This window comes from Zootoca vivipara, chromosome 5, assembly GCF_963506605.1.
Source record: "Zootoca vivipara chromosome 5, rZooViv1.1, whole genome shotgun sequence".
NCBI lineage: Eukaryota > Metazoa > Chordata > Lepidosauria > Squamata > Lacertidae > Zootoca > Zootoca vivipara.
The window spans coordinates 89,270,719-89,292,070 of NC_083280.1; the positions used below are offsets into that span (position 1 = coordinate 89,270,719).

General features: G+C 42.7%; 1 protein-coding gene across 2 annotated transcripts in view; it reads right to left on the minus strand.

Annotated features, from left to right (window-relative positions):
* NSD2 (nuclear receptor binding SET domain protein 2) overlaps positions 1-21,352 on the minus strand; it is a 65,863-nt gene that overhangs the window by 17,235 nt on the left and 27,276 nt on the right. For both annotated transcript variants that reach the window (XM_060275129.1, XM_035137435.2), the window contains 4 exons: positions 17,762-17,840; positions 16,585-16,700; positions 1,804-1,935; positions 1,002-1,125 (listed from right to left, as the gene is read on the minus strand). In XM_060275129.1, the coding sequence (XP_060131112.1) occupies positions 1,002-1,125; positions 1,804-1,935; positions 16,585-16,700; positions 17,762-17,840 (451 nt within the window). The remainder of the gene's footprint in view (positions 1-1,001; positions 1,126-1,803; positions 1,936-16,584; positions 16,701-17,761; positions 17,841-21,352) is intronic.

Sequence of the window (21,352 nt, forward strand, 5' to 3'; positions counted from 1 at the left end):
ATGTGATATTCTAATAATATAAAAATAGGCCTGCTAGATGACATCAAAAGCTCATCTAGTCAAATGTCCTCTTCTCACAGTGGCCAACCAGATGCCAAAGGGAAGTCCGCAAGCAGGTGATGACTACAACAGTGCTCTTTCCACTTGTGATTCCCAGCAACAACAACAGAGAGAGACACACTGCCTCTGTATACAGTGGTAGCTTGGTTCTCAAACGCCTTGGTACTTGAACAACTTGGAACCCAAACACTGCAAACCTGTAAGGAAGTGTTCCAGTTTGCAAACTTTTTTTCAGAAGCTGAACATGCTCCATTTTGAGTGCCACACTTCCGTTTTGAGGTCTGTCTGTTTTTGCTATTTATTTTGCGTTTTTATTTTTGCGGTTCTTTTGTGTGTGTGACTATGTGGAACCCGGTTCAACTACTGATTGATTGTGTGACTGCAGTACATGCTTTCATTTTATGGATCAATGCTCTCGTTAGATAGTAAAAATTCATGTTAAATGGCTGTTTTGGGGGTTGTTTTTAAAAGTCTGGAACGGATGAATCCATTTTGCATTACTTTCTATGGGAAAGTGTGCCTTGGTTTTGGAACGGAGTTCCGGAACGGATTAAGCTTGAGAACCAAGGTACCGCTGTACAACATTTCCACAGGCAGGTCCACACAATCCATCCCGGAAGCACCACAAGCAGAAAAAAGTAACACCGCAAGGAGTGTTTACTGAGCATCTTGTTCCTGATTACCCCTGCAATTCAACCACATCCTAAACCTGCAAGAGAAGGCAAAGCTCCTTAGGATCACTAGCTGAGGAAACCAGAGGAAATCCTTCCCAATCCCAAATAAGAAAGATACGAGATTCTTTGCAGGAGAAGGGGGACGGACGGACTAGAGTGAACTTGGTAACGGAAATCTTATCCTCCAGGTAAGCATGGCATCAAATGATAACTATTTCTTCAAACAAAATATGCAAATATTGCTGGCATGCATGGGCCAAGACTTGCCTGAAGAGCATTCGCTGCAAATAAAGTGTTCCGAGGCCTTCCCAGAGAACCCGATGCATCTTGCATGAAAAGCACCAAAACACCGTCCTTCACAGAGCAGCAAGTCTCCAGGCTTTTCACAGAGCTATGAGAAGAAGAAGAAAAAGTTGGAGAAGGGTACAGCAGGCATCCCCAAACTTCGGCCCTCCAGATGTTTTGGACTACAATTCCCATCATCCCTGACCACTGGTCCTCTTAGCTAGGGATCATGGGAGTTGTAGGCCAAAACATCTGGCGGGCCGAAGTTTGGGGGTGCCTGGGGTACAGGATACTGATAAACTGTTTCTTTCCTCAGCTACCTTTCTCCGTTTTTAAAACCACATTTATGTCCCACATTTTCAATCCTGTATGTATGAACAAAGGAACAGGAAAACCCTCTTCTCTCCACTCATTAACAACATTTTTGATCCTTCAGTGAGAGCAATTAAAACCTTGCCCAATTCTATTTATGCCTACACAGCAGTGCATGTTACTGAGATCACTTTGGAGTACAGCCGGACCTTGGAAGTCAAACAGAATCAGTTTCGGAAGTCCGTTTGGCTTCCAAAACATTCGGAAACCAAAGTGCGGCTTCTGATTGGCTGCAGGAAGCCGCGGTAGCCCCGTTGGACGTTCAGTTTCCGAAAACTGTTTGCAAACCGGAACAGTCAGTTTGCGACGTTCGGGAAGCAAAACGTTCAGGAACTAAGCTGTTTGACTTCCAAGGTACGGCTGTGCATAAAACTGCAACCTGTTGCCTACGCAAACAAGATGTCTCTCTTACCTGGCAAACATATTCTTTCCTTGTTGCTCCTCCACGGTCACACTTTTTGGACGACAGGGAGGCTTCTGCAAGCCCCTCATCTGCACTTTCATAAGGAGACTCTGATCTCTCATCTCCTTGACTGTCTGAAATCTAAAGGAGAATTAATAAAAGGTGGAATTCAATGTCACATTCTTCCAAATACTGTTTGTGCAAGCACTGCAGCTTGCCAGATGCAACAACCCCCCTCCCCCCTGCTGTTCTAAGGGTTCCCCCAACCTCCCCAGAGTCAGTCAGGGGGCATGAGAGAGGGGAAAGTCCCATTTTGCAAGCGCAAATCCTGGCACCGGGCTTCCTCTGATGGGGTGTGTTAGGTGAATCCTGCCCAAACTTTCTTACATTCTCATTTAACAAACTCATTTTTTTGTGACGGAAGACCACTGCAAGTATGAGTGTGCGTGGCCCACTGTTATCAAATAGGCTCTACTATAAGCAAAAGGGAAATTGTCCTAAAAAGAAAAGGCATTTATAAAATTTCAATGGAACATCTGTCAAATACTCAGTGAGTGAAATGTTTCATATTCTGACATGGGTGCTTCCTAGTGGATAGGCTGTCTAAGAGTATTTAGAACGGAGCAGGAAAAACCTATTCTTGGATTCAAATCATCATTATAGTTATTAGAAACTGGAAGAGAGAAAAGTTCCAAGAGGGGCCTGTCTGTTCAAGGTGATTGCTCTGTGGTTCTGCAAGAAATCCCCTGGTAGATTTAGCAGTGCTGCGGAATCTCTGCCAACAGTACGAAACAATATCCAATGAAGTATCAGTGGACCATGATAGAAATCTGGTTCTGAGCCAAGGTAACGAGGTGTATCAATAAGGATATGGGAAGTGAGGCAGGGAAAGGGGGGAGCCAAAGAAGCGTTAAGAGTCATTTGATGGCGCTCGGGAGAAATAAATGCCAAGACATAAATCCAGGCAGTTAAACTTGACATGAAGTTTAGCTAATGTGTTTAAAAATGACAACCTGGCTGCATATACAATGTGATTCCAACATGCAAGTGTAGAAACTGATAGAGAGTTCAGAACACAGCTTTCAGAGCTTATGAAAAGCTTTCTCTCAGCAAGGACAGCACAGTAACTCAAGAGGCACTCTTTCCCCAGAGGAAGAAAAAATGAATGTGCATTGCATTGCCTCAAAAAGTGGGTCAGATATAGGAAGCTCTCCTTCACAGAGAGTGATATCCTTAAAATGTATACTTGCAGAGTTTGCATTTTCTTCGTGTTTATTTGACAAGTGCAAAACCTACATAACCCTAAAGATCCTAGGAATTCTCTTGCACAAAAATTATTTGCACTCTTATTAGGCTAAATATGCTGCACACATAGTTAACACACTAGAAGGCTTTTCCTCCAGGCCACGGTTCATTGTACATGACAGATAATGTATTTGTGTTCGGTTTTAACCGCTGTTCCTCTCTTTCTTATTGTTTTTATGAAAATGCAATTTTAAATGCTATAAGCTGTCCTAAATGGTGCTTCTGTATCAAGAGGGTAGGATAGAAATGCTTAAATCAGGCACCCCCAAACTTCGGCCCTCCAGTTGTTTTGTACTACAATTCCCATCTTCCCCGACCACTGGTCCTGTTAGCTAGGGATCATGGGAGTTGTAGGCCAAAACACCTGGAGGGCCGCAGTTTGGGGATGCCTGGCTTAAATTAACATACATAAACACAAGCAGACAACAGTATCAAGAATTGGGTTAATAGCTAGTCTCAACCAAGGAGGTCCAGGGCTTGTTTTTGTTCATCCAAGCCAGCTCCAAAATTTTGTCCCACCAAAATGCTTACATTGTTCCAGTTTCCTATATTAGTTGGTATGCTTTGTCACCATTATTTTAAATTGCACTGTCAAACCCCCTGGAGATATAAAGGTATAGAATATAAATTACAAAAAAATTAAACATGTTTACTTTATTTACACAATTTATATACCACCCTTCCAGTAAGTTTCCACATATAATGGAATGCGTTTTAGGCTTTTCGTGGTTTTATCCCCCTGCAGGGATTACTTAGGTGGTGGCCATGATTGCTCCCGAGTGCCCTCTTTTGCGGAGCAGAATCCGCACAGCGTCTTGGTACACACCAGAGAGGAGGGCAATGAAGCAAGCAGGAATACAGTGGGGTCACATGTGGGAAAAGGCTCACGACAGTGTGGCTGAAGTAAGATACTATTATCAGTCCACTCTGTGTTGGTGATGAAAGTGTAGAAACCGTTCTCCCCCCATTGCACCCTTTCCGTGTTGCCCGGAGGAGCTTTCCAATGTGGTGTAGGACCTTTTGAAATATGGCCCAGGGAAGAGATAGCAGAACCAACGGTAGAAAGCTGTGCTACATTTGCAAGATGCTCCGAGGATAGTCTCCTGTATCCATCATGACTTGGGCTCCACAATAATCGTGGAAGTGTCTGATCTGGTTTTGTAGAATGACTTGGAGTTACTGGAGCTTGAGGATGTGGACAAGGTGCCTGGGCGAGTCTGGTCAACCACTTCTATACTTGACTCTTGCCATCCATTGCTTATTCAGTCTAGTAGGGGGTGGGTCCACGGGGGCTGTAAATGTCTGATGGCGGCAGCAGTCTCAGCTTCTTTAAAATAAGCCATTATTACGGTATATTACCCCCTGAAGAAATCTAGCCTATTAATCAGTGGTGAACATTCCCTTCCTGGCCAAGGTGATCAAAAGATCAGTAATAAAAAGATTTGGATTACACTCAACTCACTCTTGGATTTTTGGTTGGGTTTCAGGGCTAGTTTTGGGGCAGAAACTATGCTTGGCATGATCTTTGTTGAGAAAAAGACAAGAGGGCTGCTTCCTCATTGATTCTCCTGGACCTCTCAGTGGCTTTTTGATACAATCAGCCTTCTGTATATAAGCTTTCTACATTACGTCTGGGAGACAGGAGGCACTGCTTGGTGGTTTTGCTCCTTTTGGGATAGCTATTTCCAGAAGATAGTGCTGGGGGATTATCGCTGGATCCCCTGGCAGTAGTGCTTTGATGCTCAGCAGGGTTCTGTTCTATTACCCATGCTGTTTAGCATCTACATGAAATACTAGGTCATCTGGAGATCTGTTCAGACGTGTCACCAGTATGCAAATGACACTCATCTTTAATCTTTCTCTTTCCATCAGATGCTGGAAATCAGTGCTGTCAACCTTCCCTTTTTTTTGCGAGAAATTCCCTTATTCAGCACCCATACTTTCATATCCGGGAGTTGACAGCCCCATAGGATTCCTTATCTTCAAATCCAGGGGTTGACAACTATGCTGGAAATGCTGTGGTTGTCCTGAAGCAGAGCTTGGGCATGGATTGGATGAACTGGCTAGATAAGGGTGAATAAACCAAGTTCCAATCGAGATAAAAACAATGTCTTGTTGGTTGGTGGCTCATTCATCCAACCATTCAAGTGAATGATGTCCAGTCTGTTCTAGATGGGGGTGCCGTCTAGGGGTGCTTAGTAATCCACTTAGTTGTTGGAAGCTCGAGTAGCATCTGCAGCTTGAAGTGTCTTTTAGCAGCTTCAACTGATGCACTAACTGCAACCCTGTCTGGATTGAGTTGGCTTGACCACAATTTCCCACCATCTAGTAACCTCCCACTTACCATATTGTATTGTATGTAGGCCAGCTGATAAAAGTAAGTCTAGAAACTGTGCTTTGTAAGCTGCGTTGGCTTCCAGTCAGTTTCTGGGCCCAAAATGAAATATTGGATTTCACCTTTAAACCCCTAAGTGGTTTGGGATGAGGTTACCTGAAAGACCACCTTCTCCCATATTTAGCTACACAAACCTTAAGGTCCTCTTTGGAGACCCTGCTCAGGGAGCATCTTCCTCACCCCAAATGACTTAAGGCAGGTTAGCAGCAGCAACAGGTTGGTTTTGGTAATGGCTGTATGCTGTTGTCTAAACCACTGAGACGAAAGTCAGAAGGTTGGCGGTTTGAATCCCCGCGATGGGATGAGCTCCCGTTGCTCTGTCCCAGCACCTGCCAACCTACCAGTTCGAAAGCATGTCAAAGCGCAAGTAGATAAATTGCCTTCCGGCAGGAAGGTAAACGGCGTTTCCATGCGCTGCTCTGGTTCCGCCAGAAGCGGCTTAGTCATGCTGGCCACATGACCTGGAAAAACTGTCTGCGGACAAACACCGGCTCCCTCAGCCAGTAAACCGAGATGAGTACACAGCCATTTCAGGGAAGCTAGCCTGGCAAAGTCTTTGTGGCCATTCTGGCCCCAGCTGAACACCTGTCTGTTTACTCGTGCCTTCCAAATATATTGTGTGCTCCAGGCCTCTCAGTTTTTAATTAAATAATAATAATCTTGAGGGTGCTGTGTGCAAATGTTTTTGCTGTATTTGTTTTGCTTTGATTTTATGTTTTATGTTTTATATTTAATTATTTTTATTGTAAGTTGCACAGAACTTTGTGTTATGCAACAGCACACAAAAACTGAGGGGAGGGAGGGAGATAGTAATAGTGGTTTTCCCAGTAGTGATGTATGGAAGTGAGAGCTGGACCATAAAGAAGGCTGATCGCCGAAGAATGGATGCTTTTGAATTATGGTGCTGGAGGAGACTCTTGAGAGTCCCATGGACTGCAAGAAGATCAAACCTATCCATTCTGAAGGAAATCAGCCCTGAGTGCTCACTGGAAGGACAGGTCGTGAAGCTGAGGCTCCAAATACTTTGGCCACCTCATGAGAAGAGAAGACTCCCTGGAAAAGACCCTGATGCTGGGAAAGATGGAGGGCACAAGGAGAAGGGGACAACAGAGGGTGAGATGGTTGGACAGTGTTTTCGAAGCTACGAACATGAGTTTGACCAAACTGTGGGAGGCAGTGGAAGACAGGAGTGCCTGGCGTGCTATGGTCCATGGGGTCACAGAGAGTCGGACACGATTAAACGACTAAACAACAACAACTTAGAATAAAAATAAGGAAGTGCACTTCATGGGCTTCCAGTTGTTTTTCTGACCCAATTCAAAGTGGTGGCATTAACCCATAAAATCTGAAAATGGTCTGGAGCCAGTTAACTGAAAGAGACTTGTCTCCAGTATGAACCCGTTCAGATGCTTAAATCATCATCAAAGCCTTGCTTCCCCTACTCTCTGAAATTAGACATCTTTTTGGGTGATAATATTCAGACTTCCTTCGCCTCAGGGAGGTTTGGTATCACCTCAACTCTTCCTTCTTTAAAAGTAAGAGCTTTCATTTTATGAAGGCTTTTGTTGTTAGGGTTAGCCGTTATTTTTATTCCACAGTATTTAAATTATGCTATATCGCAATGCTGAGCCTCATGGTTAGCCATCTTGGATTTCTGGCACGAAGCAAATGGCAGTACATCCATGGTTTAAATAAACTGTTTATTGTGTAAACAATCCTCAATTTACTTTCAAGTGTAATCTCCGAAAGTCTATTGAACGTACTGCAAACGTCATATAAGATTTGGGTTAATGTAGGAGAACAGTGAACATGACAATCAAGTACCGTTAAAGTTTTGAGACCTTTTAAACACGCCTGGACAAACAAAGTACCAGCTCTAGTTGCACACAGCTAGTCATACCCCTGGTTTCTGAAATGAAGATACACAATTTCATCCACATTAAGAGTTTGCTATGAACTGGATGAGCACTAAGAGGAGGATACAAAGTACTGTCCAAATGCATACGCATGAACAGAAGCCTGTATCCAAGCTATACCCATTTCCACGTCAGCTATGCTAAAAGAAACAATAAAAATAAAATGTCAGAACTAAATGAATGAATAAATAAATAATTTATTATTTATACCCCGCCCATCTGGCTGGGTTTCCCCAGCCACTCTGGGCGGCTTCCAACCGAATATTAAAAACAGTACAGCATCAAACATTAAAAACCTCCCTAAACAGGGCTGCCTTCAGTTGTCTTCTAAAAGTAAAATAGTTACTTATTGCATTGACATCTGCTGGGAGGGCGTTCCACAGGGCAGGTGCCACTACCGAGAAGGCCCTGTTTAGTATGTTTAGTATGCATTTTAAATGCAGCACCAGGAATTTATGGTACGCATTTGAAATATCTTAAACTACAGGAAATTTCCAGTTTGAATCTCACCTCACTAGGTGGTTTTGGACAAAGAAATGGCCCTATATCCAGCTTTCATATTTAAATCTCCAAAAAGCCTGCCAAATAACAAATTACATCAAGAGAATTTTAATAAGCTGGACCCTTGCATTTGCCCACCCTTTATCAATCTGTGGACCACAAAGAAGGCTGATCGCCGAAGAATTGATGCTTTTGAATTATGGTGCTGGAGGAGACTCTTGAGAGTCCCATGGACTGCAAGAAGATCAAACCTATCCATTCTGAAGGAAATCGGCCCTGAGTGCTCACTGGAAGGACAGATCGTGAAGCTGAGGCTCCAATACTTTGGCCACCTCAAGAGAAGAGAAGATTCCCTGGAAAAGACCCTGGTGTTGGGAAAGATGGAGGGCACAAGGAGAAGGGGACAACAGAAGACGAGATGGTTGGACAGTGTTCTTGAAAACACAAACATGAGTTTGAACAAACTGTGGGAGGCAGTGGAAGACAGGAGTGCCTGGCGGGCTATGGTCCATGGGATCACGAAGAGTAGCATACAACTAAACGACAAAAACAACAACATCATTATCTATCTCTGGAGGCAGCCAGGCTCTAAAGCAAATGTCAGAACTGTAGCATCAACCACATAGACAATTTTGAATATATGATAACAGCGTTAGTTATTGTTAGGAATTCAGTATTTCATATGCAATACAACCTACAGTGAAAAGAGCATAATGGCAAAGTAATATTACAGAGATTTTAGAAATTTATAATCTCTAAAGTAGGAGCCAGAAAACATTTTAATCTGTAACTATAGGAACCTCAGAAGCTCCATTATACCTAGTCAGACCATTGGGTCCATCTAGGGTTTCAAACAAGATTCTCTCCCAGACCTACCTGGAGATGCCAGGGATTAAACCCAGCATGCAAAGCAGGTGATCTATACTGAGCTACGACCCTTCCTATGAAACCTATGTTTAAAACCACAGAGCAACAGAGAAAAATAGTTGTTCCAAACAACCTGTACTAACAAACTAGGCTCCTCACCTAACCTTACCGGCCAGCCGCACTCCCTGTAAAATATCAATACCCTATCCAGTAGCTCTTTGCTTTTTCAAAGTGTGTATTAAATGCCAAGATGCATTTAACGTCTTTCTTTGGCCAGCTCATTTGGCCATTAGAAAAAGAGTACTACAGAGGTGAAACCACAAAGTTCACAAAGTGAACTGAAATCTGAGGAACTGAGAGCAGTGGCTGGCAAAATGGAGGCATTTAGGGAAACATAAGGAGAGCAATGAAGAATCATATTAGCCTGCCTGGGCATTTGTTGAAAGGGGCTGCAATTATTACTATAGAAAGAAGACTACAAAAATGACACTTGGGACACTCATAGAAGCTTTGTTGGTTCTTATTCATATTTATTGCTGGATGAATTGTGCAGGAAAGAAAAGTACAGTACGTTAGATAACAAAAATATTTTAGCATGTTGCAGAAACACACATAATTGTGCATGCACGTAACACTCATGTGGCACTTATGTTTATCCTATTAATTTAGGAAATGATGTGGTACAGGCTACTTTTCTAAAATTAGGTATCATACAATTTTTTCCCCCTATCTTCAGCTGATCTAACAGCAGTTGGCTGATTTTATCATGAAGGTTTGCAGTCAAAACACAGCTAAAATATCATTTACAATTTGGATGCAGCAAGATGGTATCCCTAAGGGATATATTGAACCATAAAACTAGAAACTCTCATTTTTCTGACACTAACAGTGCTGTTTGGCCAATGGAATTATCCAGCTTTTGCCCTTGACAACATTTGATGCCCTTCCCCAGGAACCTAATCCTCATATAAGATAAGATCTACCCATATAACACAGAGACAACTGTTGAAACCTAAGGGGTTTAATGGCTTATCTTGTCAAATTCCATGTGGTATACTTTGCTACAGACAAGAATATGGTGGCTTGAAGAGGATAGGAATATCTGAATATACCTAAAAAACAAACAAACTGCCAAATATTTTCTTTCCTTAAGATATTCAGGAAAGGAAATCTGGAAAAAAACACCCTTCACTTTCAAGACAAAATTTAACAAGCCTTGCTGTTCACATAAAAATTGGTAGAATATACAAGATCATTATATGCTGCTGATAAAAGCAAAGCAACCCAGGAGCAAGGCAAAGAAAAATATCTGTTTGGTCTGGTAACCTCAAAAAGGTCGTGAGAATCAAGAGGTTCACATCGCCTATTTGCAGTGCTTGTGAAACTTGACAATAGCACAGTGTATCACAACACCCAATGCAGTCAACACCTGCAAATTACCCATTTTTGAAATCAGTGCCCAATACACCCCTAAGACCTTATGGTGAAGGGCAGGTGGAAAATCAAACCAGCAACAGGAAGGAGGGTAGCAAGTAACTCCTGCTTTATTGAGAGGCAAAACTGTATTATCTGCCTAGGTTAATTATTGACTAACAAGCCTAACAAGAATGAGGAAACAGCTACAAAAGTGCTTGACTGGCACAAGAACACCCCCCCCTTGCAACAGGGAAACTCTTTTTTGCAGCCTAGAATTTATACTAACACAAGCAAGCTTATCAAGCAGACATACTTTCCTTCTTTGGAAGCCTAACCCAGAAACGTGCTGAAAATTATTTTCTTTTCTTTTGTCCCCTAGAAATTACATTCTTGAGCATTCCTGCTGCTGCTGAACACTGTCTCCTGCCTGCTACGATTTATTTCTAAGGGTTTTGAAGCAGGAACGGGAGAGCGGGGTGATCCAAGCAAGCCAGAAGGAGGAGCTGCTGACCTGCTTTTCAGCTGTGCGGCAAGCCCCGCCGCAGGGAGAAAGTGAGTCACAGCAACTAACAAGGAAGGAGGAGCCGACACAAACAGCCTCCCCGTCTTCTCTGTTTGAGCATCAGCGTATCACTCAGGCACAAAATGACCAGCCCTTCAAGGAGCAGAACTGGGTTTTGCAAGGAAACAGTTCAAAGCTTGCAATGAACCATGATGGCCAAGCTTTCCCAGCTCAGGAACGGTCATAGCTGTCATACCGACTGCAATTCTAGCCACCAGCAATTCTTGGCCACCAGTGGATACTGAAGCACCCCCAGGCTGTGAACCTGCTCCTTCAGGGGGAATGCAAGCCACCCAGGGCAGGCAGCTGACTAATTTCTCAGACGTGGGAACCACTCACCCACAGTGACTCTGTCTTCTCAGGATTCAAAGCTCAGCTTGTTCTTCCTCGTTCACCTCACCGTTGCATCCAAGCATTGGTCCAAGGGCTGCCTGGCCTCTCCAGATTCAGATGTTATGGAGAAACAGCTCTTGTCATCAGCATACTGGTGGCACCTTGCCCCCAAACTCCTAATGACTCCTCCCAACAGCTTCGGATATTCAATGGCACTTAAAAGCCCCGTGGCACTACATAGCGTTGGCAACGGGGGACCAAAAGGAACTCTCCTAATGCTACTCTGCACCCAATTCTCATTCAAGAACACACAACGGACAACGGTATCAAAAGCCGACAAGAGATCAAGAACTAGGAGCCAAGTTGTGCTCCTCCCATCTTGCTCTGGCCAGCACTGAACCCACACTGGAATGGATATGAATAGTCTGTGTCACCCAACAATGCTTGCAGCTGCTCCACCGCAACACTCTCCATCACCTTCACCCAAAAGGAGGTATTTGTAAGGGCAGACAATTGCAAACAATGTGCAATTTCCATTTTTGCAACAGCCAAATGCATTACCGGGGTGGTGTGTGTGTCTGTCCTAGGAATCCTTTCTCCTTCTTTCCTTCCCTTGCTGCGCTTTCCAGGAATTGAATAGCAGGAAGCATTCTCTTTCCTGGCTTCCCATTGCTGTTTGTTGCTGAAGGTTACTGCGTGGGGGAGGGGTGAAGCAGTAGAGATACTGTACAGCTTTCAATGAACACGTGATAACCGAGTGACCAGGCACTAGGGGAAATAATTCAACCTTCTAAAGTCCAGAAAGAATAAGACCATGAAATGGAGCAGAACCAAGAGAGGGTAGGCACAGATAAGCCCTTTCTTCCCAAATGAACATAAATCCACATGAATTCACAAGAACAGAATCCTCATTTTGCCACTCAAGAGTGATAGGGCGTCTAGCGCAGGTACATTTAAAAATAGCAAGAATTTCATATATTCAGGTTGGGCATTTCCTTCACCCATTACCAATTACCAAAAAGTAATACCCAACCCACGATTGTGAATTTATCTATAAAGACCCAACTTTCAAGTTACACGGTCCAGATTCTAGGCTGCCATCTTCAGAGGGAAGAGGCAGGAACTGCAGATCCTGCAAATTCTAAGTTGTTAGACCAAGAGTTCATGGCATCATAGACACACGTTTCTCTCTTTCAAAAGACTAGCATTACTTCTGTAGTGATGCATGGAAGTGAGAGCTGGTCCATAAAGAAGGCTGATCGCCGAAGAATTGATGCTTTTGAATTATGGTGCTGGAGGAGACTCTTGAGAGTCCCATGGACTGCAAGAAGATCAAACCTATCCATTCTGAAGGAAATCAGCCCTGAGTGCTCACTGGAAGGACAGATCGTGAAGCTGAGGCTCCAATACTTTGGCCACCTCACGAGAAGAGAAGAATCCTTGGAAAAGACCCTGATGTTGGGAAAGATTGAGGGCACTAGGAGAAGGGGACGACAGAGGACGAGATGGTTGGACAGTGTTCTCGAAGCTACGAACATGAGCTTGACCAAACTGCGGGAGGCAGTGGAAGACAGGAGTGCCTGGCATGCTATGGTCCATGGGGTCACGAAGAGTCGGACACGACTCAACGACTAAACAACAACAACAATAATCTCTAGCTCATGAGTTCAGGCTGAAGGAGGGCTACATTACTTGGATGGGAAGCTGTCAGGAGCCACACTCCCATGTACAAGTGCCAGATCTGCATACAAAGTGATGTTCCAGGGTAACATAGATATATATTTGACTGCACTCAACTTTCATCTTCCATTTTATCCATAGCTGTCTTTATGAAAGTTATTTTAAAAAGCTCTGAAACACACTTTATCTATCATGACTGCATAATAGGGAAAACAAACAAACAAACTCAGAAATTCCAGAAGAATGCAAAAAATAAAAAATGCAGGGGCATTTTAAAGAGATTTCTGTTAATTAAGGCTTTGCCTTGTCAAATCAGTTATGTAGCTCCTACAGTGCCCTTCTGTCTAGAAAAGGACTTAGATAATGTACTTTATTACAAGTGTCCAGAAGAGACTGCTACACGCATTCTAACATAATCCCAATTATATTGCACTACATTGGTACCTTGGTTCCGGGGAGCCATTTGCTCCCCAAAAAGTACTTAAACCGAGTGGCGCTTCCACGCGTGAAGCACTGATAGAGCACGACCGCACAGATCGCTTCTGTGCATGCAGCGGAACCCAGAAGTAAACACTTCTGTGTCTGCGGAGTACTCAAACCGCAACGGACGTAAACCGAGGTATGACTGTATGCGGATTCTGATGGTAAACTACGCTGGCAGCCAACCTTGGTTAAAAAGCAAAGTATAAAAATAAATCTCACTATGTTTAGCATACGGCCACACTTTCGTAGTGAAGTAGGCCATGAGCAAGTATATTGTCCTTTGGTATAGGCAGAGCAGGACGGAAATTCACACACACAAATGCAAACTTTTAACAGCTTGGAAAGAACTTTGGCTAGCGTCCACAGAACTATGATAGACAAGGACTGTACAAGCTGTGGGAAGAATGCCAAACACTGTTCTCAGAAGCCGGTGCACATGAGAGTGGAGTACCTGTCAAGGGCCTACGATGTTAGCCAAAGCTGAAGCCTGTCTGCAAAATGTTTTGAGACTGTCCTGCAGAAACTCCAGGACTTCCAAAACCCCTTCTATAAGAGTTCTTACTAGACCCACCCAACCTGCTGATGAATCCTTTCTTGCAATCCCACGAACTATTGGTCACAGAAGCCAGAAACGTACCAAACACTTGTTTGGAGTAAACATGGGTTAGGGGGAGGTTCTTTTCAATCTCCAAGCAGTTAAACGCTTATACTTTTGGTTCTGATGCATGACTGAGCCACGAGGATGTTGGAGCTCACAAAATCTGAGAATCACAGTCTCCTCAGCACCAAACAGCAACAAGGAACATCCCCACCTGCTGCTCACAGAACTTTATGCTAGCCTAGGAGATATAAAGAAATGGAGGAAAGGTGTCCATGAAATCAATTGGCCAATCTGCCCTTAGTGGGTTGACTGTCTCTTATTACTTCTCCTAATGAAAAAAAGTATCAGCGGATTGCTAAACAGAGAAGAAAAAGTCACAGCACCACCCACACAACCTTGGTCACTACTCTGAGTTTAGTGGTACCTCTGGTTAAGAACTTAATTCATTCCAGAGGTCCATTCTTAACCTGATACTGTTCTTAACCTGAAGCACCACTTTAACTAATGGGGCCTCCCGCTGCTGCCGCGCCGCCGGAGCACAATTTCTGTTCTCACCCTAAAGCAAAGTTCTTAACCTGAGGTACTATTTCTGGGTTAGCGGAGTTTGTAACCTGAAGCATTTGTAACCCGAGGTACCACTGTATTCTCTGGAATTCCGAAACCAATGGATTGGTGTTTGTTCATTAAGTATTTAGGGCCACTGCCTGCAGGACCCCCGAAGAGCAGAAGGCCTTAATTTAGGAGAGATTGTGACAATGATCTTTGCTGTCTGTCCACATGATGCAACACAACGTCCCCCCATCTGCCTTGAGAAGTAGAAGTACTAACAAGCTGCAACCATAATCTCCCTCAGCTTCAGGAAATTGCCATTATAGCATCCCTGTGAGACTGAGCAGTTTCCTTCTCAAAATTACTTCCCCAGCTACCAAGCCAGGAATCCATGATCATTATCTAGGCTAGGTCACTCTCATCTCAAATAGATGAGATATCCAGCACTGGAGTAATTGAACTGATCAGATCTTCAGACATTTCACCTGTAGTGTTTCCTCCTAGGGCCACTGTGAGAGCTGCTGTGTCTCCCAGAATAATTTTTACCCCCAGAAACTTCAGTGTAGGCTCTCCCAGATGCCCAAAGGGAAAAGGAGTCAGAGGAAGGGAAGGTGCAATCGAAAACCATGCCAGATGTAGTTCAGTCAACCAAGTCTATATGAGTATTTCTCAGACCTTCAGGCTCGTGCAGCCAAGTTAACAGGGAGCGCAGGCTCAGACTTGTTACATTGGAAATGCTACCTGGCACTGTGGCACTGCAGATTGTTTTCCTGTCCAAAAGGAGGAGGGCCTGGACACCAAGAGCTGAGTGGGAGATAGGAAGCAACCGGAGCCAGCAGAGACTCCAGCTAGGAGATGCTTAAAGTTGCACGGCCCAAACTGAATATTTAGTTCAGTGCGATTATAGAATTATCTAAAAATAATGACTTGGATCCAAACAGTACAATTCTGAGAAACAGGTTCCCACCCGCTACAGCAACCAATGGAGCACTACCCCATCTTCTTCAAGAGAACAATCCAAATCCAAAGGAACGTTTTGGGAAGCACAGGGAAGAGGAGGGGATGAGATGGGAAGCTTCTGTTACTTCTCTCAGAAGCCATATTCATTATCCAGACATAGGATCAGAGTTGGAAGGGCCCCCGAGGATAATCTAGTTGAACCCACTGCAATGGAGGAATATGCAGCTATCCCTTACGAGGATCAAACCTGCAGCCTTGGGGTTATCAGCACCGTGCTATCCAGCTGGTTACACAGTGTCTGTATTTACAGCAACTTGCAACCATCCATGAAATCTGTGATTTACATTATTGCAACAATAATTACACATCTTTCTGCGTAGTTGAAATAAACTGTAATCTTGGAATAGTGTTGAACTTTTTATAGAGATCATTCAATCTATGTACACTTACACTGTTGTATACATTGTAATACATACCTTAGTTCAATTAGTTCCATAAAACATTGATATAAACACAAGATGGCATAAATATATGATACTATTTAATGTGAAATTATGTAACAATTTACCAGAATAAGATGCATTTGGAAGTAAAGCAGCTTCTTGGTTGGTTGGTTTCCCCCCCCTCCTTCAGGCTAGCTTGGAGTATATCTTATATGCCAACACACAAACGTATTCTAAAATGTCCAGAGAAGTTACCAAACTTTGATTTTGCAATTTTTACACAGTATTTTAACTTGCATTAGTCCTACTACAGCTTGAATTGTATGTACATTTGAAGTATTATATATTGACTTGGAAGCCTGAAGTATGCTCTTCCAGGTGCTTTTCGATTCATTCTTCTACCTTTAATAGTTTTAAAGCAATACAGAGTTCTATACAGAAGGGATTGACCAAGGAAGAAAGTCACGAAAATCATATGTGATAGGAGCATCTCTTCCCGATCATTTGGGTATGAGGAATGATTTTGTTGGACCCATCTGAGATGAAGTTTCTTTCTGAGCCAGATATTCACCAGCCCTTCCTCCTCTCCCTGCCTTGCACAGCTCAGTCTACCAGTGTGTAGCAAGAAGAGAGACGGTGAAATGCAGGAGAGGTGTTCCACAGAACAGATATGCCTCGCTCTAAATTTCATTGCCTTGGTTTATGTGGATTTTGTGCATGGTTTCTAAAAAGAAGTTACGGAGTTTTATCTGAATGCCACTATTCATTCATATTTTTACCTCGTTCTCAGTTAAGGAAGCTGAAGGAGATGAAGTTTTGCTATAGGCAAGATCTGACGATTCTGCTGCTGAAGCCCGATTTCGCTTCTTCAGTGGTTTACATGCATCTGAAAGACCTGTCATTGCGGTAAAATAATTTGTTTACAAAGGTGAACTTGGAATTCTAATGCATTTTCTTGAATTCTGTAGATAACATTCCCTCAAATGTGTGGGAACCTTTTACACTGGACTTTTTAAAACTACTGCAGTGTTAGAGCACTTTCAAAAGGCATTAATAGTTAAGAAACACTTCAGTTAAATAAGTTTGCACATTTGTCACTTGTTAATTAATTTGTATTCCACTCTTCATCTATGGAACGTGGAGCAACATGTATGGGGTTTTCCTCAATTTGTCAATTAAGTAGAACCCGGGGTTTAAAGAATACTAGCAAATCTGTTTTCAAGGATAAAATAGTTTGAAAAGCAACCTCATGGTGGGAGTAGTTGTTATGATTAAACATGCCACATTACAACACCCAGATTTCTTTTTTAAGCATCAATCCTATACATTCTTACCTTGAAGCATGTTCCCTGAGCACAATGGGGCTTATTTTTGAGCTCACATTTCTAGGATTGCACTGGGAAGTGTATCTAGACCAATAGCTTTTAGAGACTGGTTCTCTACCTCCCACTCCTCCCCGCTGCTCTCTTGAACTAAATCTTACAAAACGGCATGAAGACACACAATGCTAATTGAATGACAAATGTCTGAATTTGAATTCTATGAACTGCAAGCAGAACAGAGGTTTCCGATCTCATAAAAGCTGTTTCAGAGAGTCAGGGGACCTTCCAACACAATGTCTGGTGTGGTGTGGCACTGTAGATGCAAGGGAGCAAATGGGCAGTCAGGTCCAAGCCAAAGAATCCTGTGGCATGTTAAAAACTAGCCCATAAAATGACTGAGGGGTAGGTTCAATGCACTCTACTTTACCAGGTATGTCTAATGAATCCCATTCTCCACAATATTAGAAAAAGATATGGGCCAACAACAGCAATACAGGAAAACAACAACTCATGCCAGCATTCAAACAAAGCCACATTTTTTTCATCAAACTAGGGAGTTGGCAATCTTCAACAACTGGAATTTATAATAATTTAATTGAAAATGTTACATCAAAGCTTGTTCTGACCACATTACCTGACTGGTTCTTTTGTGAAGATGTTTCTGTGACTTTAGCTGAGTTTGTTTTTGCTGTTTTGTCATTGCTTGTCTCCCTCTGTTACAAAAAAATAAATAAAAATGAAATGAAATGAAAAAATAAAAAACCTAATCTAAATGTAGACATTACCAGGCAAATGCCTTTGCAATACAAAACTACAGAAGATACTATGAAGGTAAAAAAACACCACCATATCCATCTCATTTATATGGAATCTCTTGAAGGTGAGAAACTATCAATCAAAACAATCATTTATTAAAGGTTAAACACAAACCTGTTGCAGGCATGGTCTATCCAGAACACAGCATTTTTGTAACCATAAATCTGGCTGGTGCTGATATCAAGGGTTTCTATAATGAATTTTAGAAGGTGCTAAACTTTGTTTTGACCAATCAAGTTGATAAAAGTATGAAATGTTCCATTTATGCTTGAAATCACATTGTGCTCACTAAGTTAAGGCTACCCAATTATATTCTCAATGATGACTGTTTTTTAAAAACACCATGTTATAACCACATGCTTTGATTTCATCAAAAAAAGGACAAAGCGAGTAATGTGGCAGAGACTGCATCGCAAAAAGGTGCTCACTTATTTCCAGGGTACGGTTGCTATATTGTGAAGAGCAAAAAAGAGGATGCTATGACGGCTCACATTTTAAATACCCCTACTGGTCATGTTGTGCGGATGCCTGATTATTGTCTTCCAAAGCAACTACTGTACTCTATTCCAAACTTTAAAATGGAAAGCGCAATGCTGGTGGTCAACAAGAGAGTTTTAAAGACTGTCTCAAGGCAAATTTTAAAAATGTGGTATAAACACCAACAGTTGGGAAACACTTGCATGTGAGCGCTCCAACTGGAGAACAGCCTTTACCAAAGGTGTCATGGGCTCTGAAGACACTCGAACTCAGGACGCAAGGGAGAAACGTACTAAGAGGAAGGCACGTTTGGCAAATCCACACTGTGATCAACTCCTGCCCGGAAACCTATGCCCCCACCCCCACCCCCGGTGGAAGGACGTGTGGATCCAGAATTGGCCTCCACAGTCACTTACAGACTCATTGTTAAAACCATGTTTATGGAAGACAACCTTACTCGGCTACAACTGATCGCCAAAGAAAGAAGAATAGAATCTGTGATATATTGCTTGGGGGGGGGGGGGGCAGGAGAAAAGAAGAAAGCAAGTCTTCAACCATCAGTTACGTCTATGTCTCATCCAGAAAGTATAGCCAGAGACAAATTTTTAAAAATCCACCCGGAAATAAATTTTACCCCTGAGAAAGAGAATGTTTTCCTGGAAAAAGAGGACACATGGACACCCTAATCCAGTGTAAAGAACAGCACAAAATTGAAACCAAAGGAAATAATTTCTCTCTCACACGCACACACTCACACATGCCGACAGAAACACCAAGGAGTTGCAGTGTTATCCACGATGCTGCGATACCAGGGACAGTATAACGTTCTTCATGTGGCTGGTTACAGAAGCTGCTTCAGCCCATTCAAAGCCCTGGAGGGCTCCCTCTGCCTGCAGCCGCACCATCTGTCGGCGAAGGCTAGGAAGCACTGAGCTTGCTCAACCTGTACTTTCCCTTGCCACCCTCAAGTATGGCAAGCTCACAGCAGCAGCTCCTGAAGGGGTTAGGGCTGGAGTTATTCCCTGGACAGGGGAGGAACAGGGAAAGACTGGCGGCTTTAAAAATAAAATAAAAAATGGGTTAAGCAAGAGGGCAAAAGCCAGTGTTTCAGTTCCTTCTAGGCTTTGCTTCCTGCTGGGATTCTTGTGGATTGGGGCACTTCAGCATTCTCAAGAGGCAGAGACAGCAGCTTTATTGGGCAAATCATAGACACAAGCTGCTGCTGGAGCAAAGTGACCAACAGCATTTTTTTAAAAAAGACAGCTGCAGTTGTTGAAAAGGGACAGGTTGGATGTTGAAAAGCTCCATATTCAAGAAAATGAGGGCCATCCGTCAGTTCCTAAACCTTCTCCTCCCCTCCCAATTGTTCAGAACGCTGTTAAGATAGCTACGGAATCCTCAAATTCCAAAACAAGCAGGAAAGATGTCTGAATTAAGCCTTAAATTTACCAAGTTATAAGTTTATGGTCTAAAAGATTCTTCCATGAATGATTCCACTGAAATCCTTAGTACACATTTAGGTAAGAGTCCCATTTGTGTAAGATTAAGCTTTACTTACGTAAAGTGTAACTTAACCAACTGCTCTGCAAATTCTGGGCTACCTTGAGTAAGAACAACAAAGCCCACCTCATGCATATTTTCAATTTATGTGCAAATACCTCAATCACAAACAAGAACAAGAACAGAAAAATTGCTGCACTCATAGAATCAAAGAGCAGAAAGCCAATGCACTCTAATCCAAACCAAGAAAATATCAACAGGAGCCCACAGAAACCTACCTTATTGTATAGTGATTTCCGATACTGAATTGCACAACACTAAAAACCATTTTAAGCGTGCATGTCTTACCCTCAAAATTTGTTTTAAAAGGTTGTTATAAAATAAACCCCATGCTCTATGTATTAAAGATGGCCACTGGTGTTCATATGACTGTCGTGTACAATTTTGCATAGCAAAATATTTAAGAAAGTTGCCCTACTGCTCTGCACTGCACAAGCTGGGATGCATTCAGAGAAGAGCAACGAAGATGGCCAGAGGTATGGAAAACAAGACATGAGAAATGGTCAAAAAATGTGGGTATGTTTAGCCTGGAGAAGACATTTAATACTCTTTTTTTAAAAAAAAAACCTGAAAGGCCATCACACAGAAAAGGGCAAAGATGCGTTCTCTTCTGCCAGATGACAGGACTAGATCTAATGAGCTTAAGTTCCAGGAGAACTCATTTTGGTTGAACATTAGCAAGTGAGCATTTTAACTAAATGTGGAAATGGGTGTGTGGTCTAGCTATGCTTGTTTTTTCTCACTTATGTATGTCTGTCTTAATTCTGGAATTGAGGCATTTTAAAATTCAGCATTTCTGCTCCTTTGCTCATTGTGAAGGACAGTTAGATATGCAAATAGATCTCAGATGGAAAGAGGATTAGTGCAAGGAATGCTGCATTAAAAAAGCAGCGATGGCTCTCTAAAACAGTGATATTCCTCTATAGCTGGCTTTTTCAACCTCGGCCCTCCAGATGTTTTTGGCCTACAACTTCCATGATCCCTAGCTAGCAGGACCAGTGGTCAGGGATGATGGGAACTGTAGTCTCAAAACATATGGAGGGCCGCGTTTGAGGAAGCCTGCTCTACAGTGTTCCTGGGGGAAAGAGCCATGCAAGTTTTTTGTTTTCCCAAATACAGTACAGTCCATTATCTTCCCCCCTCTTGGCTTCCTGACAACACCTCTCCCACTTACTTGGCAAAAAGGTTCAGGAAAAGCCAGCTTCAATGAGGCATATGACATCCTAGGGGATGTATTCAAATACTCCCCAAACTTGTGTTTTAAATTCATTCTGAGTAACCACTTCATAGTTAATGCGTTCGTTTTCAGTGAAACAGAACACTATAGGAACTCTGAAAAACTGAAAGATATAATCAAGTCTGGTGCTTTTAT